Source organism: Mustelus asterias, chromosome 22 (genome assembly GCF_964213995.1).
Source record: "Mustelus asterias chromosome 22, sMusAst1.hap1.1, whole genome shotgun sequence".
Classification (NCBI taxonomy): domain Eukaryota; kingdom Metazoa; phylum Chordata; class Chondrichthyes; order Carcharhiniformes; family Triakidae; genus Mustelus; species Mustelus asterias.
In genome coordinates this window covers 60,112,344-60,140,167 of record NC_135822.1, presented here as the reverse complement: position 1 = coordinate 60,140,167, position 27,824 = coordinate 60,112,344, and the positions used below count along the sequence as shown (strand labels likewise).

General features: G+C 43.3%; 1 protein-coding gene across 4 annotated transcripts in view; it reads right to left on the bottom strand.

Moving 5' to 3' along the window:
- The window catches only part of LOC144510102 (methylcytosine dioxygenase tet3-like), a 388,851-nt gene that overhangs the window by 24,129 nt on the left and 336,898 nt on the right, over positions 1-27,824 (bottom strand). For all 4 annotated transcript variants that reach the window (XM_078239372.1, XM_078239373.1, XM_078239374.1 and 1 more), the window contains 4 exons: positions 19,742-19,835; positions 8,645-8,853; positions 5,508-5,658; positions 2,294-2,383 (listed from right to left, as the gene is read on the bottom strand). In XM_078239372.1, the coding sequence (XP_078095498.1) occupies positions 2,294-2,383; positions 5,508-5,658; positions 8,645-8,853; positions 19,742-19,835 (544 nt within the window). The remainder of the gene's footprint in view (positions 1-2,293; positions 2,384-5,507; positions 5,659-8,644; positions 8,854-19,741; positions 19,836-27,824) is intronic.

Below are 27,824 nucleotides of genomic sequence, written 5' to 3'. Positions count from 1 at the left end.
ATTTATTGAAATTTATTTAAAGCATTTACATGTCATTAGTGAGCCCGGCACTCAATCGGCTTTATGACCTCGCCGTGAAAGATTCTCCCTGACGAGGAATAGACATGCACCCCATGAACGGGGAGCAGTTGACTTGGCCTCGCCGGTGGAACTGGAGGCCATTGAGGCCCCCCCAGGGTGGCCAAGGGTAAGGAGGGGTGTCCCTTGGGCAGTGCCAGGGTGGCACTGCCACCCTGGCACCTGGGCAATGCCAGTCTGGCACCTGGCCAATGCTCATTGGTAGTGCGGGGGGCAGGTCCAATGGGGGAGGGGCCAGTGGGGGTGGGCTTTTGAGTGGAGGGGACCCGCTTCCACTCTGCAGCGATCGGTGGGGGGAGGGAAAGAGGGGGCCCGCTGCAGTGATCAGTGGGGGAGGGAGGAAGGGTGGCCCCGCAGCTCCTCTGCAGCGATCGGTAGGGGGAGGGTCCGCTGCCACACTGCAGTGATCTGTGGGGGGAAGACAGGGCCACGATCAGTGGGATGATTATGTTTCATATTTAAGCTCTCTCTGTCTGTCAGACCCCTGCTACTGCTAATGCGCATGTGCAGCATCAGAGGCCTCCACATGCACACTACGTCCCTCTGCAGGCTTTTGGGTGCATTAAGCCCCGCCCACAGGCATCTGCAGTGAGAAACAGGCTCGCTCAGAATTTTGCAGGCAGTGTGTGTATTGGGGGGGGGGGGGTGCTAAAAACACACTCAAAAGGTGGATCTGAAACTCTCCCAGTTTCAAGTCCACCCAGCACTTGACAAAAAATGGTAAAATACCGCCTGCTAGCTTCTTTTCCTTTGAATACTATCCTTTGCAGTATTTACCTCCTGTCATTTGTCTGTGATAGCTCTAGTCTTTGACTTAGAATGTTTCTGAGCATAATGTCTGACATGCTCTGCCTTGCCTACATGAGCTCTAGCTGATATTTGATACCTTCTGCATTTCAACACATATCCTTCTTTAGCATCATTTTCTCATCTTGTCATAGTCTAGCTCTCACCAAGGGAATCTTGCCCACCTAAGATTAACCTATCTTTAATCAGTTAATCTTTTAGCTATCAGAATTCATAAGCTGTGTTATTGCCGTTACAAACTGTTCAATGGTTTTCTGTGATCTTGTGCACGAGTGCTGAAGACATAACATTGACTCAGGGTTAAAAATGTTCATCTAAGGCTTTCAAAATCTCTGTCATCAGTTTTCTTTGTTCGTTGGTTAGATTTAAGGTGGTATACAATTTGTAGCAGTCCCTCCCCAGCAGTGTTCAGACGACTCTTATCGGTATTGCATTTTTAATTGAGTCTGTTGCAATCTCAGTTTTGCCATTGCAAATGGAAATCCTGCAAATAAAACCATGTTTCACTGTCTGTAGTTACTGCAGATGGGATTGAAAAATTTACTGCAGCCTTTTTCCACACTATATTTTCCTTGCAGTCTGTGTTTGCTTTTCCTTTGATCCTTTTTTAGCAGCTCTTTTTGCAGATTTGAACTTTTCTGTACCTTTCCAAGCCGTGTCTTCTTTGTAGCCAGTATTTTAATTGCAGCCATTGTTTGCTTTTCCTTTGTCCTTGTTTCAGCAGCTTTTCTTTTTAGAGATTGGAACCTTTCTGTGTGACTGGGTTCTCGATATTTTCTCTGTAGCATTTGCAGGTTTTATCTCCACTTCTGGACACCATGTTTCATGTTTAAGGACAGCAGTGCTTCATCAGTGTTCCTCAGTAAGAGGCTTTATTGAACGATCAGAAATGGAAGCCTACAGTGAGCTTGCCTCATGGCAGAGTCACATAACTGGAAAGCTGGACACAACATCAGACTGACTGCATTTCAAAACCCAAACAACATAATTTCAATTTTCTGACTTCATCACTGTGTACATAGTTGTATTAATATCCATGAAAATATTGACTACTTGACTTCTGAATTCTTTCCTTTGCCTGATGAAGCTACTTGTCATGATTTAATATCATCTCTAGGTAAGCCATGTGAGCTTGGGAACCCATTGGGTGGCTGATAATTCAAGTTACTCCACCAGTCCATAATGCAGCACAATTCTAGTGAAATTAATTTATTCTGAAACACATTGGTTTATGATTGTACGCAAAATGTGTGAAACAATATGTTGCCTGATGAAGTTAAAACAAAGATTTAGTACGTGCTGCTTTTAGAAAATATATTTTTAAGCAATGCTCATAGCCAGTTAAGAAATGAACACATTTTCCAGCTTTATTTACTGTTTTAGATTTGTAGCAGACGATTTAATTTACCTGATTGTTGAAGGCTTGAGGTGCAAGCTGCTTGTACAGTGGAGCAACCTCTGTGGCCAGAGTTTGTAATCGCTCTTTAAGTAAATCTTCCTGAGGAGGAAAATAACAATTACAATTCACGCTTTGATGCTAAAAGAGGACTCACCAGTAATATTAGCAGATAAAGTTCACCAGTAATATTATTACTGATCCCTCACAATTTTAATTCTCTGTGAGGATTGTACTTTGATAACCTAAATGAAATACAAACAACGTGTAGCTACAATTAAAGACATTGTGATTTATAATGGAATCTCATTTGGATTGATTGGAATGTGTTTGAACTGCTGATAAACAAAATTCAAATATAAGCCATAGGTGTGGGAGTTTACAATTTGCAGTATAGTTCACTTTTATTTTTCATTTATTAACACCAATAATTAAAATTGATGTTCTTGAATTGTTTCACAATTCCATGAATGTACAGAATAATATTGGTATACTAATTAATACTTCTTAGTTACTAATTGTTGCTGTTTTCATATGCTGTGCTCATCTATTACTGCACCGCTGCTTTCTATTGGATCCTTAAAGCTTAGCAACAGTCATTGAGGGAGCAGGATTGCTATATGCATGGATCAGTCCAAATTTGGATCAGTCCAAATTTGGAACATCCGCCAGATAATTCATTCACGAAGTATCCAGCCCGGTTGGCTAGGTTTCCTGGACCAGTGGCAAAGCCTCTCCACACTGCTCAGGTCCTATAGCTGTAGATTGTTGCCTGAAAGTGGGGGAGATACATTAGTGGCGTCGTTCTTCCCTCAGTCTCAGTGTCCTTCTCCCTGAATGGAGCAGAGCATAACTCTGTCAATGTCCTGCACAATGGCCAGCCACCCAGGAATGGCTCTCACCCCCACTGAGAAACATTGCCTTTGCCCGTTATGCTAACCCGATGGCTGCCCCCTTCACGCTACCACCCAGGATCGCCATTCCCTCACAGGACCCTGTGCTGACACCCCAGCAAAGATGCGTCAAACTGCGGGAGGCCACACTCATTACCACCCCCGCCTCCAACACCAGACTAATGACCTCCCCAGGCGCCACACTCATGTCCTCCTGACACCACGCTCATATTTAAGCTCACAACTAATGCAGGCTCAAAATCATCCCATTATTTTTCTTGTGCAAAAGTCTTTCAACCTATAGGCAGTAAAATTGTAGTTATGGCGACAGAATCATGAATTGCATACTTCTGGAAGGAAGCAATTTATTTTTCTCAAGATAAATAACTACAGTAGTGCAGTGCTTGGTTGAATAACTTGTCGCATGTCCATTAAATAATGTATTATTTATTCATTGTTTAACATTAATTTACTTTTCAGCTGACAAGCATTAATTGTCAATGCCTTAATTTTCTTTCCAAACTATGTTCCAGAGTGAATTTAATTAATGAGAAAAAATATTTTCTGTTTTCTTCCCTCCTTGCCATTACAGGCAATTGTTAATTATTTATTCTGCTAGCCCCCCAGACACTAAGGGGCAATTAGCATGGCCAATCCACCTAATCCGTACATCTTTGGACTGTGGGAAGAAACCGGAGCACCTGGAGGAAACCCATGCAGACATGGGGAGAACATGCGAACTCCATGCAGACAGTGACCTGAGGCCGGAATTGAACCTGGGATCCTAGTGCTGTGGGGCAGCAGTGCTAACCACTGTGCCGCCCCATTCAAATGACAACAGAATGTTGAGGATTGGGAATTAGCAGTTTGGTCGAGCAATTAATTTTTATCAGTCTGAATGGCCTTTTCCAATTCTTGATTTTTCCTCTGTTTCATGGTTTTGTGACATCTTGGCACCTTATCTGAATTTTCAGGTGTGGAAAATTTCTAGTTGCAACTTTGCCTGAGCCTTTGAATACAGCACCAAATTAGATGCTAAAGAACTTGTATTAAAAAGGTTCCTAAACTACATCACAGTCATTGACGTTAGTCACTCTTCCCGTAATTAGAAACGCAGCAGCCAATTTGCACACTGCAATATCCTTTGAACAGCTATGATATAAATGACTAGTTAATGTGTTTTAATGATGGTTGAGCGATAAGAGTCAGCCAGCACTCTGGAGAACTTTTCTGTCATGATGTGGAGATGCCGGCGTTGGACTGGGGTAAGCACAGTAAGAAGTCTCACAACACCAGGTTAAAGTCCAACAGGTTTATTTGGTAGCAAATACCATAAGCTTTCGGAGCTTGCTGCTCCTTCGTCAGATGGAGTGGTCTCTGTTCTCCAACAGTGCACAGACACAGAAATCAAGTTACAGAATACTAATTAGAATGCAAATCTCTACAGCCAGCCAGGTCTTAAAAGGTACAGATAATGCGGTTGGAGGGAACATTAAACACAGGTTAAAGAGATGTGTATTGTCTCCAGACTGAACAGCTGGTGAGATTATGCAAGATTAAGCAGTCACAGGCATTCAGCCTTGGATCTTCAGGTAAGCGTTCTCCAAGGCGGCCTTCACGACACACGACAGCGCAGAGTTGCTGAGCAGAAACTGATAGCCAAGTTCCGCACACATGAGGACGGCCTAAACCGGGATGTTGGATTTATGTCACATTATCAGTAACCCCCACAGCTTACCCCTGGTCTTGCATAATCTCACCAGCTGTTCTGTCTGGAGACAATACACATCTCTTTAACCTGTGTTTAATGTTCCCTCCAACCACATTATCTGTACCTTTTAAGACCTGGCTGGCTGTAGAGATTTGCATTCTAATTAGTATTCTGTAACTTGATTTCTGTGTCTGTGCACTGTTGGAGAACAGAGACCACTCCATCTGACGAAGGAGCAGCAAGCTCCGAAAGCTTATGGTATTTGCTACCAAATAAACCTGTTGGACTTTAACCTGGTGTTGTGAGACTTCTTACTGAACTTTTCTGTGCCATGGGATCTTTTATGTTCACCAAAGACAGCCGATAAAGTGTGAGTCTAATGTCTCATTCTGAAGACATTGCAGCACTTCCTCAGTAGGGTGCTGATATGTTAGTCTCGATTGTGTGTTCAAGTCTCTGGAATAGGACTTGAATCTAAGATCAAATGAGTCAACAGCAAGAACACACTCACTGGACCAAGGCTGACAATTTATCTGTCTTCTCCCTATTCAGGATTGTAACAGTAATGCACATATAAATTCTAAATGCAATCCTGTAATAAAACATAGTGAATTAAACCAACCTCTTTCGGGTTGTCTCCCAGAAGCCTAAATTTGCGTGGATGCTTGCTGCGGGCATACTTGCATCCATTGAAGTACATACTCCAAGAACAGCCAAAGGAAAAGGAAGCACCACAGGTCTCGGGATCCTTTCCCTGACATGCACATGTGCGGCTGAAATTAAAATCAGATCATAGCAGTCATTATTAATCCATTTGGGAACTTCAGTAATGGTGGTCAAAGGATTTATACAGAATTGTCACTTATAGTACACATATGACTTGAATATTGGTCATCTGTTGTGGTAGACTATTTCTTTTTTGTTTTCAAAATTTACTCGTACAGATTCCAAGAACACTTTAACATCTACTTCTTTGAGGTTACTGCAACAATCTACGAAAAGACTTGACTAAAATAAGACTTAGGGGATTATTTTGTGCCCGCTTTCGTCGTCAGCGAGAATGGTGACATGGGTACAAAATACGCAAAAGTCAGGAAATGAGATTCTTGTCAGTGAGATCTCATTTGCTGATTTTCCCTGCCCTTGGCAGTGGACGGGAACTTCATTTTAATAAATTCCGCTTAATTAATATGATTAAAGGACTCACTAGCCAAATGTTCGCCTCTCCCTAAATATTCACAACAGCAATTTAAGAACGTGAAGCAGTTGTGGGAAAACAGCCAGTGGTGCCAAGGTAACGATAGCCCCTGGGGGAGAGGGGCATGCCAAGGTACTGCCGCAGCATAGGGGGCAGTGTCAGGGTGGACCCTCTGGGGAGCCCAATGGGGGGGTGTTCCTTTTATGTGTGGTAGGGGGGAGAGCGGCAAGGCATTTGAACGAGGCATTGGCAGTGACGGTGGGAGCAGGCAGTGAAGGAGGACCTGACATTCTAGGATCATGGACCAGAATTCCAGAACATCATATGCAACCAAAGAGAAATAGACATCTTCGTAATCAACTTTCTTATTGAGTGTGTGTAATGATGAATGATGCATAGTACTGTGGCTAGAGAATTCTTACTGATCCTATATATAACATTGTTGTAATCTGTTGTCATGACCACAGAAGTAAATGGGGAGGGATGTTATATATTTACATAGGTGCATGGTTGATTTAAGAGTTGGTCACATGATTTGATGGTGATGTCAATGGGGCATTTCACACACTTCTGTCTTGGTCTCATTTTCTACAGACTACAGCTCCTACAATAAACCTGTTGCTGTTATTTTGAATGTATGTGTGCATACCACATCTTTTTTCTTTTTGTTTAAAACCCACAACCCCTAACATTATTCGGATATTACATTTCTGCACCTGTATACTTTCTGGGTTTCATGAACAAGGATGCCCAAGTCCCTTTGCGCTGCAACTTTTTGCAGTCTCTCTCCATTTAAATAATAATTCGCCTTCTCTTTCTTTCTTAAAGTTTCATGTTTATTTATTAGTGTCACAAGTAGGCTTACATTAATACTGCAATGAAGTTACTGTGAAAATTCCCGAGTTGCCACACTCCGGCGCCTGTTCGGGCACACTGAAGGAGAATTTAGCATGGCCAATCCACCTAACCAGCACGTCTTTCAGACTGTGGGAGGAAACCGGAGCACCTGGAGGAAATCCATGCAGACACGGGAAGAATGTACAAACTCCGCAGAGTGACACAAGCTGGGAATCAAACCCAGGTCCCTGGTGCTGTGAGGCAGCAGTGCTAACCACTGTGCCACCGTGCTTCCCTCATTCTTCCAAAATGAATAATTTCACATTTTTCCACATTGCACTCTATTTGCTAATTTTCTGTCCACTTTCGTACCCTGTCAATGCCTCTCTGTAAACTATTTATATCCTCCTTGTAACCTGCCTTCCATCCCACGTTTGGCCACAATTCTTTCCTCCAATCATTAATATACATTGCGAACAGCTGTGGTTCCAACACTGATTCCTGTAGCACTCCACTGTTTACTGCTCTTCAACCTGAGGAAGACCCCCTTATTGCTACTCACTGCTTCCTGTTATTTAGCCAATCCTCTATCCATGCCAGAATATTATCTCCAACACCATGAACTCCAATCTTGTGTAGTAGCCTTTTATGTGTCACCTTATCAAATGTCTTTTGAAAATCAAATAAATAACATTGATTGGTTCTCCTCTATCTACTCTGTCTGATACCTCCTCAAAGAAATCCTAGTAAATTTGTCAAACGTGGTTCCCCTTCATGAAGCCATGCTGATTCTGCCTGATCAGGTTATGACTTTCCAAATGCACTGTTATTCTCTCCTCAATAATCAATTCTAATATTTTTCCAATAACTGAAGGTAGACAAACTGGTCTGTAGTTTCCTGCATTTTGCCTCCTTTCCTTTTTGAACAAGGACACTATATGAGCAGTTTTCCAATCCTTTAGCACAGTTCCAAAAATCCAAAGATTTTTGGGAAATGATTACTAATGCAGTCATTTCTGCAATTGCCCCCGATAAGATCCTGGGAGGCAAACCATTAGGTAGGCGGGACCATTAGTTTGCCTAAAACTAATTCTCTGGTGACGGTGACTGTAACACATTCCTTCTTCATATTTTTTACTATTTCTGGGATGCCTATAGTATGCTCTCTGGTAAAGGCTAATGCAAAATATCTATGTAACTCCTCTACCATTTCTTTGTTCCCCATAATTACTTCCTAGTTTAATTCTCTAAGGGACCAATGCTGTCTTTTTCTTCTCTCTTCCTTTTAATGTATTTTAAAAACCTCTTAATTTCTGTTTTTATGTTTCTCACCAGCTTGCCCTCAGTTTATTTTCTCCTTCCTGATTTTCTTTTCGTTCATCTTTGCTGCATTCCAAATTTATCCCACTCGTCTAGCCTACCACAGATCTTTGTCATCTTATGTGTTCCTGCTTTCAACTTAATACCTTCCTTAACTTCCTTGGTTATCCATGGTAGGTTCTTCCTCCACTTCGAGTCTTTGCTCATTGGGATGTATTTTTGCTGGAAGTCATGAATGATCTCCTTTCTGTCTGTCACCGCTCGTCTATTGTCTTACCTACTAATCTATATGATCAATCTATCTTGGCCAATTCTATCTTCATACCTTCGTATTTCTCCTTTTTAACACTGAACTTGAATATTAAGAGCTCTTGAAGTAAATAAAAGTAAACCACGAAACTTACTCATCATTCAATCCACACCGGCGACATGTAGGATTTCCATACTTTGTTAAAGTCTCCGTTAGTTCATCATACAACTTGTCTCCAAAGGCTCGAGGAATGCCTTCCCATGCTAGTATAAGAATAACAACAACTGCATTCTGACAGTGATGACCAGCACGCTCACGTACAAGACAGAGGACTTTTTCTTCTTCGCTCGCTCTTCTTATTATCTGTGTGTAATTAGTAAAAGATTGTTTTGGTGAGTATTTCTAAAGGAGTTAAAGGGCTAGGTAAATATAACAGAAATCCTTTTTTTGTTTGAAGTACTCCTTTGTAGACAAGAAAAATATGCTCTTACCATGTTTTTCTTTTTTTTTGAAACATGTCAATTTTAGTGCCAACCTGGGATACTATACTACTGGAAATACAAATCCTCCAATCTGTAGTGGATTTCTCAAGGTCATGCAGCTCCAGTGTGGCCCTCAGGCTTGTCTGAATTTGAATAACCTGCCGCTTGCAATGAAGCCCTTCTCAACTCTTAGGGATGTCCCTGTAATTAATGAGGGAGAACTTCTAGATTGTCGATGTAATTAGTGCTTTTAAAATAAGTTAAAGAAATATCTGGTAAAGGTATATTTTTTTCTATAAAAAAGGAGAATACTTTGAACAAAAACAACCTCTTTAATAGAATCACTGAATGAGTAATATGAGGCTTTTCACTGGCAATACTTCATTACAGAAACAATACTGGTGGCAAGGATATTAAAGTTTACACATTACCTAAATTTACTTATTGTATCAAACAATAAAATGAAATTAGATCGCAGATCATTTTGCATTGTTAGACACTTTGTGGCAAATCTTAATTAAATTTGCAGTACTGCAATGCCCTCATTCACTTGCACATTTGTTCGAAATATTCCTCAGCCAATCTGGATCTTCCTTCACAACGGTTGACTTGAAATTTCCTCCAGTTGGAAGTAAACTTGCAAACAGCTACATATCACTGTTATTTGTGACAACTGTTTCAATCAGGAGCTATATTTTGCTTTAATTTAATATTTCACCATTTGTTAAAATGTAGAATGCTCTGCCTTGTTAAGCTCTTGATATGCTGAAGGACTAACAAAGTTAACATTCAACTTTCGATACAGTTCATTCTGTTTAATATGAAATCAGGAAGGATAGTACACTACTTGCACTCATTCTTATCTTCTGCCACGTTGTGAAGTACCATCCAGCTGATTCTGTCAGCACGAAAATAAAATGAGCTGTCTGTGATTTCTTGTGAAACTAATTTGTCGGAAACAAAGAAACAGAATAGGCTAGATTTGGTATCGCCAATCACCTGTTGTATCAGTGTTTAGTGTGTGACTGAGTGGAAAATGCATGTGAGTTCTACCTTACTGTCAATCATTCTGGACTCTGGCACCTAGTTAGAACAGTGACAGTGAAAGCAGCCATCTTAAATGGTTAACCTTTGATTAAAATATTGTGCAGAAATTTAACACTTAGGGCTGAATTTTCCCAGAATTCAGCAAAAGCTGATAGCAGGTGGGAAAAGCGGCATTGAAGCTGCTGACAGCAACAGCGGCTTTCTCCACCATGTAGTCCCATAGTTAGAAATAAAAGCAGCATGGGGTGGGTCACACGACATCTTGCTCGCAAGGCTGCCTCTGATTGGCCCATCCCACCAGCAATTTAGTCCCTCCAGGATAAGGTCGCCTTTTTTAAAGGCCGCCCCTGTGCAAAGGTGTTCACCCTGGAACCATCCCCCACCCGGGGGCTCGGCCATGACCCTCTGCCCCCTGAACCATGCATTCACCTGAGCACCTTAGGAGGTCTGCTTGCTCGGTGCATGCCTTGAGAGACCAGTCAGGTAATATGTAGCTCTTCCCTCACACTGTTGTGGATGGATTTTCGGATGGGTAGATGAACGATTCAGGTATAGAGGCCTGATAATATGCTAATTATTCAAATTATTTTCCTGATGTTGAATGTCAGGAAACACACCCTGTCACTGACAGCGGGAGGGGGGCAATTGGGTGACATATTCATGGCGACAGTGTGATAACCCCTGGAGCTGCATGGGGAATCACTGATTGACCTCCCTGTAGGACTCGTAGAATATGAACTCCCTGGTGATTAGTAACTACCTTACCAGGTGGAGCTCGTAAACCGAGCCCTTTATAAAGCAGTCCCTGAGTGGGTCCATTATTGTACTGTCCCAGTTGGGACCTGTTTGTGTTCACTACAGGCTTGTTTTGCTTTACTTTATTTTGTGTAATAAAGCACTGTTCCTCCACAGCTGACTCCTGGAGTTATTATACTGGTGATGAGGTAAAATAAGTGTTTCAGTAAAACTGCTCACCTGATCCTGGTAAGCCTGAATCGTGCTGTTTTTGCAATACAATTTTTCAGGAAATTGGAGCCATATGACATTCTGAAGACTGGCCACAATATACTGAAAGAATTAGGTACTTCTTTTGGCTAACGAAATAGAAGGAGATAACCGGCAAAAGGCTATCCTAATGAGTGCATGTCGGGCTGCAATGTTCAGTATTATAAAAAGTCTGACATATCCAGCAACACCGGATTCCAAGACCTTTGAGTTAATGGAAATGGTGGCAAGTCATTATGATCCTAAACCATCTTGCAATGGTACTGTTTCAGTACAACTACTGGATTCGCAGTGGAACCAGTTACAGAATTCCTGACAAGACTAAGAAAACTGGCGAAGCATTGCGAGCACGGCCCAGTATTATCTGAAATGCTGAGAGATCATTTAGTTTAGGCATAAATGATCTTGCAACCCAAAGAAGGCTTCTGACAGAGCCAAACCTAGATTTTTAAAAAAACATAGAACTGGCCTTATCTCACAAAAATACGGAGAAAGCAGTCCAAGAGCTGCAAGGACCCATAAATAACATCCTTAGGCTTGGGTAAGCTTCCTACCGCAGGCCCAGTTGAACGCCTGTGAACCTATGTCTTGGGCAAGGAAGCACTGGAAGAGAGGGAGTCCCAGAGTTTAGGGAGTGGCTAGCACAACAACACTGCCTGCAGCCAGGGAGCCCGCCTTAAGCAAGGTTACCAAAACAAGCAGAGTATGCATTGCCCAGATCAAAAGGCAAAGCCACTCCAAAACAGAACATAACAGATAAGTCAGACTGAAGAAGAGGAACTAGCACAATTAAATTGTCATCACACCAAAGGTGACCCCAATACAGATCCAACTTCAAGTGAATGGACACACATTGAACATGGAGGTGGACATGGGTGCAACAGTATCCATTGTAGGGGAGTGAGAATTTAGAAGATTACGATTGGGCATCTTATCACTCAAGTTGAGGGACACTAAGGCAAGATTGGCAACTTATACAGGAGAGCCAATACGCATAATTGGGACCACTGTAAAACCAGTTACATATGGGCAATAAATAGCCTGGCTCCTGTTGATAGTGGTACAAGGACCAAGACCCGGCCTTTAGGGAAGAGACTGGTCACAAAATATCCACTTGGATTGGTGACAAATTTTCAAAATGGGTACTGGTAATAGGTAAGTAGGAAATATAGGTAATAGGAAAGTACCCAGAAGTTTTCCAGGCAGGCCTTGGAAAAATAAAAGGGAACAAGGCAAAAATGTACGTAGCAAAAATGTACATAGACCCAGATGTTCAACCGAGATATTTTAAGGCAAGACCAGTTCCATACACTCTATAAGCGAAAGTAGAGACCAAGCTGAAGCGATTAGAAGAGCTAGGTATTTTGTGACCCTGTGCAATTTTCTGAGTGGGCCGCACTAGTAGTTCCGGTGTTAAAGCCAGACAACACAATCCATCTCTGTGGTGATTATAAAATGACAGTGAACAGAGCATCTCGTTTGGACGAATATCCAATGTTGCGAATAGAGGATTTCTATGCAAAATTATCCAGCGGCCAGATCTTCACTAAGATGTGAGTCATGTGTATCTCCAGTTAGAATTAGAAGCGTCATCAAGGAAATATATGATGGTAAACGTGCACAAGGAATTGAATGAATATACTCGTCTACCTTTTGAAGTATCATTGGCATGTGCCATCTTCCAAAGAGTAATGAAAAGCACACTGCAGGGAATATCCAGAGGGGCAGTTTACCTAAACAATGTTTTAAACACAGGAGCCACGATCAAAGAATACCACGAAAATTTAGAGGAAGTCTTATGATGGTTTTCAGAAGCCGGGGTCAGACTACAAAGATAAAAATGTGTTTTCCAAACAATTGAAGTAACTTACCTTGGATGCAGGGGTGACAAAGATGGCCTACACCCAGTTGAGGAAAACGTAAGAGCCATAAAAGAGGCTCCAACGCCAAGGGATATGATAGAATTAAAATCATTTCTCATAAATTATTATGGAAAGTTCATTCCAAACTTGGCAACCTTACTGGCATTCCTATACATTACATTCAAAAAGCAGAAGGACATTTTTATGAGGGTGAAACATCAATTACAGTCAGATAACAGATTGACTCATTTCAACCTGGAAAGGCTGTTGGCCATAACATGCAATGCCTCTTACTATGGAATAGGTGCAGTATTGTCACACAGATGGAGCAACTGGGATGGAGCGCCCAATTGTGTACGCCTCACGGACATTAGCCGAAATGGAAAGAAGATATGCGCACATCAAAAGGGAGGGTTTGGCAATGGTCTTCGCAGTGAAGAAATTCCATCAATATGTGTATGGCCAACATTTTATCATCATTACAGACCACTGTCTAGGATGCCTTGTAGAAACTTACATGAATACATTCTAGGGGTTACTTAACAACTGAACATCAATGCATTAGATCCCTTTCAATTAACAAATACTCCTGGATGGTCCAAGTGTGCAATTTATGACACCCTTGAACTACAAGAATCTGGGTTTTGCAGAAAATCTGAGAGCCCTCTCATTCTGACTGGCCTCATCGGTAGCAAAGTGGACTTAAGTAGCAGGCCTGACAAACATAGTATCAGTCACCTGGGAGATGCACTTGTGCATAGTGGATTGTGAAATCCTGTAGTTATAAGTAACTCGTCAAAGATGAAGAAATTTAGGGCTGTGGTGACCTTGATCTCCACTGTCGAACCTTATCTATCTGGGTCACTTTGGATGAAGTTCGTTGCCTTTGGAGATTGCAGGTGTCAGCAAAGATCTGCTGAGGAAGTCTGTGTCTCCTGAAACACTGTTGCTTAGAAAGCTGATATTGCACCCTTTGAGCTGGAGCTCTGTGTTCATCCCCTCTGTCCCGTGGAACAGCAGGTGGCTGAGGAGGAGAAGACAATAGCTGCTGATGTTGCTCCTGCTGTTCTCTTGTTCCTCATCAGATGTCAAAGGTAGAGCTGCATAAGCTTTCCCATGTTGCAAGGAAGACTAACAGCACAGAAGTTCAGATCAATTTCAAAAAAACTCTAAGATAATAGAAATGATTTCCAAATTGTTGAAAATCACCAACAAAGCTGTGGACACACTTTCAGAACAAAAACTTTCAGCAAGTAAGCAGCAGTCACGATGCAATATTTAAAGACTTTCCAGCCTGGCAATTTCACAGCCCCATCAATCCTCTCTGTGTTCTCACTTTGTTGATCCTAGTGAGTTTCAGACAGTTCAGAAAAACTATATGCTTAGCTGAAACCTGAATAAAGGATAAAATCTTAATTCAGTTTCCACTTTACTATTATAATCACTGAACAGTCAGCCCCACCGGATGCCTCCATTAAACGTGAAAGTGTGCACAATAACATCAGGTTTCTATTGCGCTGGAAATTTAAAATATTTTAACCCTTTGAATGCACCAACCTGCTCTTTTGCAAGTTAAAATTTCCCCAAGAATACGCAAGCTTTTCAGTTCTGGACATCTTTTTCCATTGTTCAGGTGTGTAAAACACCAAGTCTGAAGAACAAATGGGTGTCCAGGCTTGCTGGGAAATTTAAAGGATCAAGACAAGTCACTTCAGTCCTTTATATCTCAGTTAAGTTTTGACTAATTTTATTAATTATCTTGTTTAGCTACTTGCAGTTAGGTTCTCATGGAGCTTTATCAATTGTTTTTCAAAAATACACCTATTGAGCACCATTATAGGCACCAATGGATTCTCCTTGTCTGGTGTGTTTGGAAGAAAATGATAGGAATCTATTGAAGTCCTAGCAGGTCAACATTTCTGAAGGATGTTCTGCCTATCTATCAACACCCGCCCGCCTGTATCTGCAGAAATAAACATTACTTTTGTGGACAATCAGTTCATGCTGAGGTTCCTCTTCCCAAATGAAACAGGGACAGCTGACAAAATGGCAACATAATGACATGTAAATACCTGAATAATTAGAATATCATGGTCCTTAGACATGCTTTCAGTAGCACTAAATGAAAGAAGGCATGGCCCATGGTCAGCAGTTAGTGACTGGCCATATCTGCTAAGATGCCATCCATCATTTTTGCAGACCCTCGCAATGGGGAAGGATTTTCTGCACAGGGTTTGGGATAAATGCAAAGGGATGCTATCTTTTGCAAGGATACCTGCATCTCCAATATATGGCTGGTGCCCGCAATTAAAATAATGGTTAATTGCCATGAAACTTGCCTCCATTTTCTTGTAGGTTTGCCACAGAGCTGATGTACGTAGATGGTACTCTGCAGTCCCATGGAAGGCCATTTGTTCTTGTAACTATCTCCAACAGTACAAATCTATTTCAGTAGCCATCCAAAACAGCATGAGGTGTTGGGTTAGGTGTCTAAAAATAATTGCTGACCCTGCTGCAGGTGAGTCAGCAATCCATATGAAGTCCATTGACTTTTGGAGGGAACAGACAATCCCAGCAGTGGGTGGAACCAGGACATCCCATCCAATCCCCTTACTTTGGCTTTCCTTGATTTTTGCCTATCATTTCTTAGTTCCTGATTCCTTGAGAAAAAGTTATGAAAATTTTGTGATGACTTTGAGGCTTTCCAAAAGATATGAAAATTTGCCTTAACCTTTTCTGTCAATCCACATTACTTCTTTTAAATGTACTCACACAATCTTCTGCTCCCAACATTAGTATACTCTCTACATTCACCCAAATCTGCAACTTAAGCTATGCAAATGAGCTGTCCCAGAAGATTTGAGCACAAACATTCTTTCTTTTATCTGTCTGAAACTTGCCAATTGCCATTTGAGTCTAAAGTGGAAAATTTAGACTTATGTGATTTAATTGCTGCATGTGTGATATTTGAGAAATCAGAAATTCTACTTTAGGTGTGTCTTAAGAGCTGTTTATCCCACATACTCAAGAACAAGTTATAATTGATGAAATTAATGTGTGTATCTGATCTCAAGTGTAGGAAAGAGAACTTGGTGAAAATTTGAGTAGGACTTCCACTTCAATTCAATTACAATCGCTCATTTTCCTTCCTAATGTGAATATCTGGTTATGAGAAGTCTTTTAAGCTTTGAGTAGCATTTGTATACATGTAATTGCAATTCTGAAGTTAAGCAACATTTTTAAAACAGGTTTATTGAAAATGTAGTACTACCTTATCAAAGGTTTGATGAAAAAACATTGGGAGGGATTTTCCAGCCTTGACTGTCACCAGGATCATCCAGTCCTGCTGAAAACCAATGGACTTTGGCCAGGCTACTGAATCTCCCACAGCAGGTCCCGCCGTGATGAGGTCAGAAAATCCCAGCCATTGAATTTATGGCAATAGGAAAATTTTCGAGAAGCAAAGATGGTGGATGAGAGGAAATTTACTTCACACAATTTGTAGTAAAAGCATTATTGATGTTTATAATTTAATTGTGCAGAGAAAATATTACCTTACAATTCCTAAAACCAATTTTGGATAAGACTGTTCTAATACGATTCATGAATTCACTTAAAACATATGAAAGGCTGAAAATGCCACTTCTAAGAGTAAATATAAGATGTGGTATGTGTGATGAAAAGAGTCATGTTAATAAATTACTTCCATGATACTACAGTGGGAAATAACAAAATGGGTGTTCAAAGGTTGGCTTCAATATCTCTGTTGGGAAAGGTTAAATCATAAAGTTGCTACATTTCAGAAAGCCCAGTGGTGACAGATAGAACAGGATCCAATCTTCCTGCACTGTTCTAAGCATTTATTCAGAGGTACAGAGATGCGCATTACAAACGTACACACCTCCTTAACTCAAACCCTATTTCAAGTCTGTCCCTCTTTGAATCCCTAGTTAACACCCACCACGTGCATTCAATTAAACACAATTCATGTATAACTAATCCAAAAGCAAAATCCTGCGGACACTGAAGATCTGAAATAAAACAGAAAATGCTGGAAATCCTCAGCAGCATCTGTGTGGAGACAAACAGAAGGCCATAACTTCCAAGCACCACAGCATCGGATTTGAGGGGGTACCCCAAAGATGGGCAATCCCTCTCGGTAAGGATTTTCACGGCAATGCTCAGAAGTGTTAACTTCCTCTGGGCAGTTGCACTGTGCTGGGAACCATCCAAAAATGCAATTTAAATCGCTAACTTCGGATGGTTCTGCCAGGATTATTCTCGTAGTTACTCTGAAAAATTTAGAAGAATTAAAACCTCTTCTAACTTCTCAATAACTGATGAGGTCAGAAAATCCCAGCCATTGAATTTACGGCAATAGGCTAACTATTGTAAAGACCCAGACCGAACCCTTCCCACCAGACTCTCCCTACACGCCTCAGTGGACTCCCCGACTATCCCAAATCCCATGATTTCCCCATCACCTCTGAATTCCTCTGACCTGTGGACTTGACCCATCCTGTCCAGTCCAGCCCAACCCAACCCCCTGATTCGAAACGAATCCCAGCAGCCCTCCCGACCCGCAGATCCAATCCAACAACCCTGACCTGACCTCCTCCCATCCCAATTGACTCATGGAACAGACCCAAGCTAACCTCCTCCAACCTCCCACCCCAACCTCTGACCCTCTGACCTCCCACTTTCCAACCTGCCTAAATTCTGAACTCCCCACTACACCTGACTGTTGCGACCACCTAAATCCCAATTACACTTACATTCTCCCTTACCTGTCAATTTCACTGGGCTAGTTAAACTTAGCTGCGTTATGGCAGCGAGTATGGTTTTTAAAAAAGTACGTGGCCTCCTTGAGTCTGACAGAACTGGACTTCACTGGGGCCTGCATGTAATCTTCCAAGTAGCTCCAGCCATTGCAGGTTTCAGCGTGGTTTTTAAGACTCAGTAAGTGCACATTAAAGTCTTATAATTCCAGTGGGCCATTGCTTTCCGATGAGAGTCAGAAAGATCAGGTCATCATCTTCCATTATAACTGGGAAAAGTTTAAAAATACAGGGGACGATTCTCCCAAAAGTGCTGAATTGGTGGGAAAACTGTTCTCGATCATGACTGTTTTCTCAGTTCAACTTCACACTCAAACCTCCCCACTCTGTGCACTGCAGAGGTCCCAATCGTGAATTTCATTAAAAACCCAGGAGGGGGTTGGGGCCTATTCGTCTGACAGAGTCTGACAGTTCTGGAACTCTGTGCATGCACAGTGGCCCCGATCTGTCAGTCTCCCCGTTTGCTGGCCAGCTCAATCGCTGATCTGATGTCCAACCTCCCCCGCAACGGGAGGCAGAGCCCCCCCCCCCACCCCATTGCTGCCCTTCCTCCATCCCAGACCGACCCCCATGCAGAGTGGCAGTAGGACCCCCGCACCCCCACCAATCGCTCCGTAGGCCCTGCCCACAATAGGCCCCACCCCCTTTCTGATGCCCGATGGACAGTGCCTAGGTGTCCCCTGGGCATGGGTACTTTGCCTCTTGGGCAGTGCCAGGGGCACAAGCTAGCACTGGCAGGGTGCCTATGCCCAGGGGGCACCACCCCATGCCGTCTTACCTCCTGGGGGACCCCAATTGCCCCCCCCTCTTCATTCCGGTGGGGTCTTTCGGTGGTTCCCCGAATGTGGGGAGCTACTCTAAACCTCGCCAGAATGAAGTACTCCTGGTGGGGTGGGAGATTCAATCGGGACTGGCAAGTTCCCGATAATGAAATGCTAAACATATTTAAACTACATTAAAAAAAGATTCAAATGACTTGCCTGTCTTCCCGCTGGTGTCCAGCCTGGACTGCGACTGTTCCCCGGCTCTGGGAGATGCGCATGCGTTCCTGGCGCATGCGCAAATCCTGGAAAAAGGCCGAAGACACCCATCTCCCAGCCCAACCCGCTAGAGAAGTTGCGGGTCACGTTGGGAGAATTGCCCTCACAATAGCTATTATGTAGGTGAAATTGGGGAGGTTCTGTGATCGGGCAGAGATGGGAGACATTAAATGACAAAAGAGTTGGTGGGGCAGAGCCAAAAGAATATGAATGGCATGAGTACTGAAACAACAGATGTGTCCAGAAGGTGGTGTGTAGGCAGAATAATGAACAGTTGCTGTCCAAAAGCAAAAATAAGAAAACCAGCTTTCTTAACTCAACATTGAGTTCAACAATTTCAGATCGTTAGTTCTGATGTTCCGTTTTGTTTCCTTCTATTTGCATCTGTCAGCCTTAATCTTGTTTTCAATCAGCTTTGCTTTTGGTTGACAACTATTCATTGTTCTGCCACTGACACTTCCTTTGGATTCATCTTTTGTTTTATTACTCTCTTTGGCTCTGTCCTCCCTTTTGTCATTTCATGTCTCCCAACTTCCGCCCTATCACAGAATTTCCTTTTTGTTTTTTATTCCCCATGTCACCTACATAAAAGCAATTACCTTTCTAACTTTACCCAGTTCTGAAATACACCAATGTTAACTATGTTTTTCTTTCCAGACATGCTGCTAAATCTGCCGAGTATTTCCAGCATTTGCTATTTTTATAACTAACTTGATTCAAATAAGTTGTATTTATTTAACACTGTCGAGGTGTGCCTGTGTGGATAATGAATGAAGACAAGATCAGTTTCAGGTATAACAACTCTGATAGTAAGCAGTTTACCAACAATTGCTATCCAAATTTACACTGAATGGACATTTGGGTAAATACTGAAGGATACCCATGATCTATGAAATTTTCCTCAGCATAAATAACTGCTTTCAGAAGAAGAAGGATGAAGAAAACTAAATTTTAAAAAAGCAGAACTTGACACTTACCCATTTTGCAATTGGACAACCCTGGGAACTTTTTCCTTCTTTCCCCGTGTAAATGACTTTTTCAATTCTAACTGCTTTCCCTTTCTCTCCATATCTGAAAGAAATAACAATTATGTATGAGTTAAACCATTATATAGATTAAAGATGACCTTGTTGCATAGAAGGATTCTAGGTTCTCAAACTGAGTTTATTGGTAGCTGATCTCTTATTTCAAACTGTCATGTATACCTTTTTAAACCATGACTGGTTAAAGATATATCATTAATATGAATGATTTCGCACAATCTATTTCTTCACAGCCACATGGTATTTTCTCGTCGGTTTGGGGCTGATTTATCTGCAGTTGCGTGGTTTCATCAACTAGAAATGTGCTTAAAATGTCGTCAACTCTTTCTCTGACTCACCACAAAAACGTTCTTCTCTTGCATCTTTCCAGCTGCATATGTTCATCTTAGCAGCTCCTTTGTGAGCATTGGTGATATATTTGATTCAAAATTATATTTCCACTTCTAATATTAGTACTTTATTATGCAGGCAAAACGTAAGTATTATCTACTTCTTGTAACAAATGTTTCTGTAATTTTAGCTGACGCTTCAAAATAAAATAGCTCAAATTATGATCAAATAAATCCTTTGCTGGAATCTTGACTGGCACACCCTGAAATTAACTAAGTTTCATTTTCACTTCAATTCTAATTATTAAAATTTATTTCCTGGGATGTGGGCAACACTGGTTAGGTCAGTATTTATTGCCCTCTATAATTGCCCTTGAGAAGGAGGTGGTGAGCTGCCTTCTTGAACCTCTGCAGTCTAGGTAGTGTAGGTACACCCACAGTGCTGCGAGAGAGGAAGTTCCAGGATTTTGACCCAGCGACAGTGAAGGGAGATATGTTTCCAAGTCAGAATGGGTGTGGCTTGGAGGGAAACCTCCAGGTGGTGATGTTTCCATATGTCTGCTGCCCTTGTCCTTCTAGACGATAATGGTCGTGGGTTTGGAAGGTGCAGACTAAGAAGGCTTGGTTAGTTGCTGTCTTGCAGTTTTGAGATGGTACACACTGCTGCCACTGTGCATGAGTGGTGAGTGTTTGTAGATGGGGTGCCAATTAAGTGGGCTGCTTTATCCTGAATGATGTCAAGCTTCTTTAGTGTTGTTGGAACTGCACTCATCCAGACAAGTGGGAGGGTTTTCCATCACACTCCTGACTTGTGCCTTGTAGATGGGGACAGGCTTTGGAGCCAGGAGGTGAATTACTTGGTGCAGGATTCCTAGCCTCGACCTGCTCTTGTAGCCACCGTATTTATATGGCAAGTCCCGTTCCATTTCTGGTCAATGTAACCTCCAGGCTGTTAATAATGGGGATTTAGAGATGGTGGTGCTATTAAATGTCAAGGGCTAATGGCTAGATTTTCTCTAGTTGGTGATAGTCATTGCCTGGCACTCGTGTACTGTGAATGTTACTTGCCACTTGTCAGCCCAAACCTGGATATTGTACATTCTTGTAGCATTTGGGCGTGGACTGCTTCTATGTCTGAGGAATTGTGAATGGTGCTGAACATTGTGCAATCATTATTGAACATCCCCATTTCTGACCTTATTCTGGGAGGAAGCAGCTGAAGGTGGTTCAACTGAGAACACAACCTTAAGGAATTGCAGTCATGTTCTGAAACTGAGATAACAACCACATCATCTTCCTTTGTGCTAGGTATGACTTCAAAAGTTTCCCACCGATTCCGATTGTTTCCAGCTTTGATAGGACACCTTGATGCCATACTTGGTTAAATGTTGCCTTGATGTCAAGGGCAGTCACTCTCACCTCATCTTTGGAGTTCAGCTCTAATTGTATGGTATTACTTCTGTTCAAGTTCTCTTGTCCAGGTTCAGAAATGATTGCTCAGCATCGTTTGCCATGATGCCAGCCATAAAAAAAATACTTGCTGAAACATGATAAACCTGTCCCCACAAATTTAAATCTAGCTAGATATTCCAACCATTGCCTAAAAATAATTGCAATAAATGTTTAATCGATTAACACTGAATTATGTACATTTCAAAGGTATAACATTTTAGGGTTGAAGTGAGTGCGTTTGTAAATAGCTTCATCTCAATGTCTGAAAGTGTTCTTGCAACATGCTCCAAAGTATTTATTCAGCATTATTTACTTCAATTATACAATGTTAGAATACCACAGGCCCAATTGTGTTAGATAGATTTTTCCAATGAATGAACTCAGAATCTCAACTACACTTGGCACCATCTGGTAATTTATTGTTCACTGCGCACCACAAATATTTTTCACTGTTGCAAAGCCAGAGTGTTTCAACTGTTGTGATATCATTCTGGTGAACAAACAATTCCACCTGTGCTCCGCGGTTTGTGTGGTCCATGTGGAAAAAGGAAACATCTAAAACAATGTGTGGAATTTTAACCCATTCTCGGGGTGGATTTAAATGAAACATACTGTGCCTAGGCACAGGGCCCTGACTAATGGGATCAGCCTGCCACAAGCTGCCCTGTTGTGCCACCAGACCAAGAACTGGACATTCAGGGGACGATTTTACCATCGCATTGCGCCCATTTTCAGGTGTGATGTGGTGGTAAAGTGGGGCGTAAAGTGCTGAGCGCGATTGGCGCTGGTTTTCGTAACCGGTGCCATTTTACGAGCACCGGATTTCCAGCACAGTCAGCCTCTCGCTGGAAATGATCGAGAGGCAGGTTAATGTATTTAAATTTATTTTAATGCTCTTTAACATCCGCTTAGCGAGCCCAGCACTCAATCATCCAGGCTTGCTCCCCTCCCCCCCCCCCCACCTTATGACCTCACCGAGAAAGGTTCTTGCCGGAGAGGAATAGACATGCTCCCCATGAATGGGGAGCAGTTGACTTGGCTTTGCCGGTGGAGCCGGAGGCCATTGAGGCCCCCGGAAAGGCAGAGGGCAAGTAAGAACATAAGAAATAGGAGCAGGAGTAGGCCATCTAGCCCCTCGAGCCTGCCCCGCCATTCAATAAGATCATGGCTGATCTGAAGTGGATCAGTTCCACTTACCTGCCTGATCCCTATAACCCCTAATTCCCTTACCGATCAGGAATCCATCTATCCGTGACTTAAACATATTCAACGAGGTAGCCTCCACCACTTCAGTGGGCAGAGAATTCCAGAGATTCACCACCCTCTGAGAGAAGAAGTTCCTCCTCAACTCTGTCCTAAACTGACCCCCCTTTATTTTGAGGCTGTGCCCTCTAGTTCTAGCTTCCTTTCTAAGTGGAAAGAATCTCTCCACCTCTACCCTATCCAGCCCCTTCATTATCTTATAGGTCTCTATAAGATCACCCCTCAGCCTTCTAAATTCCAACGAGTACAAACCCAATCTGCTCAGTCTCTCCTCATAATCAACACCCCTCATCTCTGGTATCAACCTGGTGAACCTTCTCTGCACTCCCTCCAAGGCCAATATATCCTTCCGCAAATAAGGGGATCAATACTGCACACAGTATTCCAGCTGCGGCCTCACCAATGCCCTGTACAGATGCAGCAAGACATCTCTGCTTTTATATTCTATCCCCCTTGCGATATAGGCCAACATCCCATTTGCCTTCTTGATCACCTGTTGCACCTGCAGACTGGGTTTTTGCGTCTCATGCACAAGGACCCCCAGGTCCCTTTGCACAGTAGCATGTTGTAATTTTTTTCCATTTAGATAATAATCCAATTTGCTATTATTTCCTCCAAAGTGAATAACCTCGCATTTGTTAACGTTATACTCCATCTGCCAGATCCTCGCCCACTCACTCAGCCTGTCCAAATCTCTCTGCAGACCTTCTACGCCCTCCACATGATTCACTTTTCCACTTATCTTTGTGTCGTCTGCAAACTTTGTTACCCTACACTCAGTCCCCTCCTCCAGATCGTCTATATAAAAGGTAAATAGTTGAGGCCCCAGTACCGATCCCTGCGGCACGCCACTAGTTACCATCTGCCAACCAGAAAAGCACTCATTTATTCCGACTCTCTGCTTCCTGTCGGATAGCCAATCCCCAATCCACGCTAACACCCTACCCCCAACTCCGTGTGACCCAATCTTCTTCAGCAACCTTTAGTGAGGCACCTTATCAAACGCCTTTTGGAAATCCAAAAACACCGCATCCACCAGTTCCCCTCCGTCAACCACACTAGTCACATCTTCATAAAAATCCAACAAGTTCGTCAAGCACGACTTTCCCCTCATGAATCCATGCTGCGTCTGCTTAATCGAACCATTCTTATCCAGATGGCCTGCTATTTCTTCTTTAATGATGGATTCCAGCATTTTCTCAACTACAGACTGGAGGTGCCACCCTGGCACCTGGCAATGCCAGGCTGGCACCTGGGCACTGCAAGGTGGGGGGGCTGATGAGGGAGGGGCCAGTGTGGGTGGGGCTAATGGGGGAGGCTTATTGGGAGAGGGCGCGCGCTGCCACTCTGCAGGGATCGGTGGGGGGAGGGAGGGAGAGGGGGCCCCGCTTCCACTCTGCAGCGATCGGTGGGGGGAGGGCAGCAGGTCCGCGATCGGTGGGGGGGGAGGGTGGCAGTTCCATGATCGGTGGGGGTGGGCGGCGAATTCACGATCGGTACGGAACGGGGAGTCCGTGATCGGTCTGGGCTGCGGATGGGGGGCTTCAGCAGGGGTTGTATCTTGGGCTGTGGGCCCCCGTAATTGCGGGGGATGGGGGGGGGGTGGGAATAGGGGGAGAGTTGCTTCATGGTGCCTGCACTAGCAGGGGCCTGACAGCTCTCTTTTTTGTCAGACCTCTGCTAATGCGCATGTGCAGCATCAGAGGCCTGCGCATGCGCACTACCTCCCTCTGCAGTTTTCGGGCACCTTAAGCCCCACCCACAAGCTTCTGCAGTGAGCAACGGGCTCGCTCGGAATTTTGCAGGCAGAGTGCATATGGGGGGACCTGAAAACACGCCCAAATGAAATTTCAAGTCCGCCCAACACTTAGTTAAAAAAATGTTAAAATCATCGCCTCAGAGTCAGCTCAGTTGGAATGCACGTCAAAATGGCTAGACAGTTAGCAGGACATCCAATCAGATGTTGATTGCCTTTGCATTTGAGCCTATCAGCAGCAAATGCAGAGCAAAATCAGACCCTGATTGGATGAGAACCATAGAGCGGGAGGCTAAGTGACAGTTGGGAGCAGGTACGCACAACACAAGACAAAAGAGAGGTGCAGCAGCTGGTCATGATGAGGACACAGTCTGGGGATGTTTCAGTCTGCGCCTGTAGCAGAGTAGACACCCCTTGGGCCAACAGCAGGTGCATGGGATCCTGAGATCATGACCAGTGGTGTGAGGGAGCTGAGGGAGGTGCCAGCAGCAGAGAAGACCCCCATCCCCGTCGACCAGCAGCAGGCATGTGATGCCCTAAGGTGAGGGAGAAGCACGGTGAGCAAAACAAGGATACAAAGTGGGTGAGGCAGGCTGCCTCAAGGACCCCAGGCAAGTGAGGTGAGAATGGGAGACTGTCAGGTAATGTAGGGTGGGGGGACATAGTGAGGGGATGGGGGGAGGGTATGTGGGGAAGTAAAGTATGTGAGGGGAGGGTGAGTATGTGAGGGGGTTGGGTTGCAGAAAGGGAGAGGGTGTGAGGAGGATATGGGGGAAGAGTTTGTGAGTGGATTGTGGGGGAGAGAGAGTTTGTGAGAGTGAGGGGGAAAAAAGAGTTTGTGAGGGGGTTGCAGGGGGAGGGAGAGTGTGAGGAGGGAATGGGCGGTGGAGGAAACTGAGGGTTGTTCAAAATTCATGATCAGAGTCAGTTTCATAACTAAAAGATGAATCCCATTTTTGCAGATTTAGAACCTGATATAAATGTTGGATTGACTGTGCAAATGCCTGCTTTTTCAGACACTTTATTAGCTGCTTAAAATCAAGGTCAGTTTCTTTAGCAAAATGAAGTGCCACTATCAAGCTGACAGTCAAAAATACAGAAAAATTAAGGCAAGACAAGAAGATGAAGCTAAGCAAAAAGATAAGTTTATCATTTAATTTAGAAAGCTCAAAGTATTGAACAGTTTTTGTGGCTTGCGACTTTGCGCTCTGTGAGGTGAGGGTGGGTGGGAAGGCGTGAGGTGGGGGCAGCAGGGTGTCAGAAATGAAGTTGAACAATGCACACGGCCCCACTAACTGTAAATCCGCCTCTGTCCACTCTACATGATCGGCACGATGGCACAGTGGTTAGCACTGCTGCCTCACAGCACCAGGGATCTGGGTTCAATTCCTGGCTTGGGTCAATATCTATGCGGAGTCAGCACGTTCTTCCTGTGTCTGTGTGGGTTTCCTCTGGGTTCTTCGGTTTTCTCCCACAGTCCGAAAGACGGGCTGGTTAGATGCACTGGCCATGCTAAGTTCTCCCTCAGTGTACCTGAACAGGTGCCAAAGTGTGGCAACTAGAAAATTTTCACTTCGTTGCAGTGTTAATGTAAGCCTACTTATGACAATAATACTCAAACTTAGACACAGTAGAAATGAGCAAGTGTGTAGTTAAAATACTCTGCATTTATGCCGAGGGGGTCAGTCCTCAGACCTGAACTGTTTACAATCTATATAAATGATCTGCAGGCAGGGACAGAGTGTAACATAGCTAAAATATGTGGGAAAGCAGGCAGTGAAGAGGATATAATGACTTTGCAGATGGATAAACATAGGTTCAGAAAATGGGCCAAAATTTGGCAGATGGAGATTAATGTGGATAAATGTGAGGTTGTCCATTTTGACAGAAAAAAATAGAAGGGCAAGTTATTGCCGAAATAGAAAGCAGATTCAAAATGCATCCGGGCAGAGGGATCTGGGTGTCTATGTTCATGAATCACAGAAAGTCAGCATGCAGGTATAGCATGTAATAAAAAAGGCAAATGGGATGTTGGCAATTATTGCAAAGGGACTGGAATATAAAAGTAGAGAAGTGTTGTTGCAGTTGTATAGGCTGTTGGTGAGATCACATCTGGAATATTGTGTCCAGTTTTGGTCTCCTTATTTGAGGGGGGATGTGGTGGCATTGGAGGCAGTTCAGAGGAGGTTCACCAGATTGATTCCGTGGTTGACATATGAGGAGAGATTAAACAATTTGGACTTATACTTGCTGGAGTTTAGAAGGTTAAGAGGGGATCTGATTGAGGTATAGTAAACCAAATGTTTGCTCTTATGGGGCAATCTCAAACAGGAGGTCACAGGTATGGGCTGAGAGGTGATAGATTTAAAACTGAGATGATGAGGAACTACTTCTTGCAGGGGGTGGTAAATTTGTGGAACTCGCTGCCCCATAGCGCAGTGGAGTCTGAATCGTTGAATGGTTTCAAGAAGGAGAGAGATATATTTCATAGAAATCATAGAAACCCTACAGTGCAGAAGGAGGCCATTCGGCCCATCGAGTCTGCACCGACCACAATCCCACCCAGGCCCTACGCCCATACCCCTACATATTTACCCGCTAATCCCTCTAACCTACACATCTCAGGACACTAAGGGGCAATTTTAGCATGGCCAATCAACCTAACCCGCACATCTTTGGACTGTGGGAGGAAACCGGAGCACCCGGAGGAAACCCACATTTCTAATTTTTAAAAAAAGGGGATATGGGGAACAGGTGGGGAGGTGGATTTGAGACCAGGCAGAAATCAGCGATGATCTGATTGAATGGCGGAGCAGATTCAAAGGGCTGAATTTGCCTACTTCTGCTCCAAATTCCTGTGTTCCTATGTAACTCCTGACACCGACTGAATGTCTTATTTGCACATGTGCAAACTGTGCACATGTCCCAAAGAAGACAGTGACATCATCAAAATGATGTCAGGAGATAGAAGCTTCTATCAAACTGAATTTAAAAACTTAAAATCCCAACTCCCAGGCTGGGATTTTCCACTCCAGGCCTAAAGGGTCGGAGCGACTCCTGCCACAGAGTTTAGCAGGTATCAGGATCACGCAGGATTGGCCTGATTAATTGTGCAGCAGGGAGTTCCATGATGAATTGTGTAGTGGGTCAGGCAGGAAGTTGCACACCCCGTTATCATATCCTGTACCATATTCAAAAGGCACCCAGAGAGTAGCAC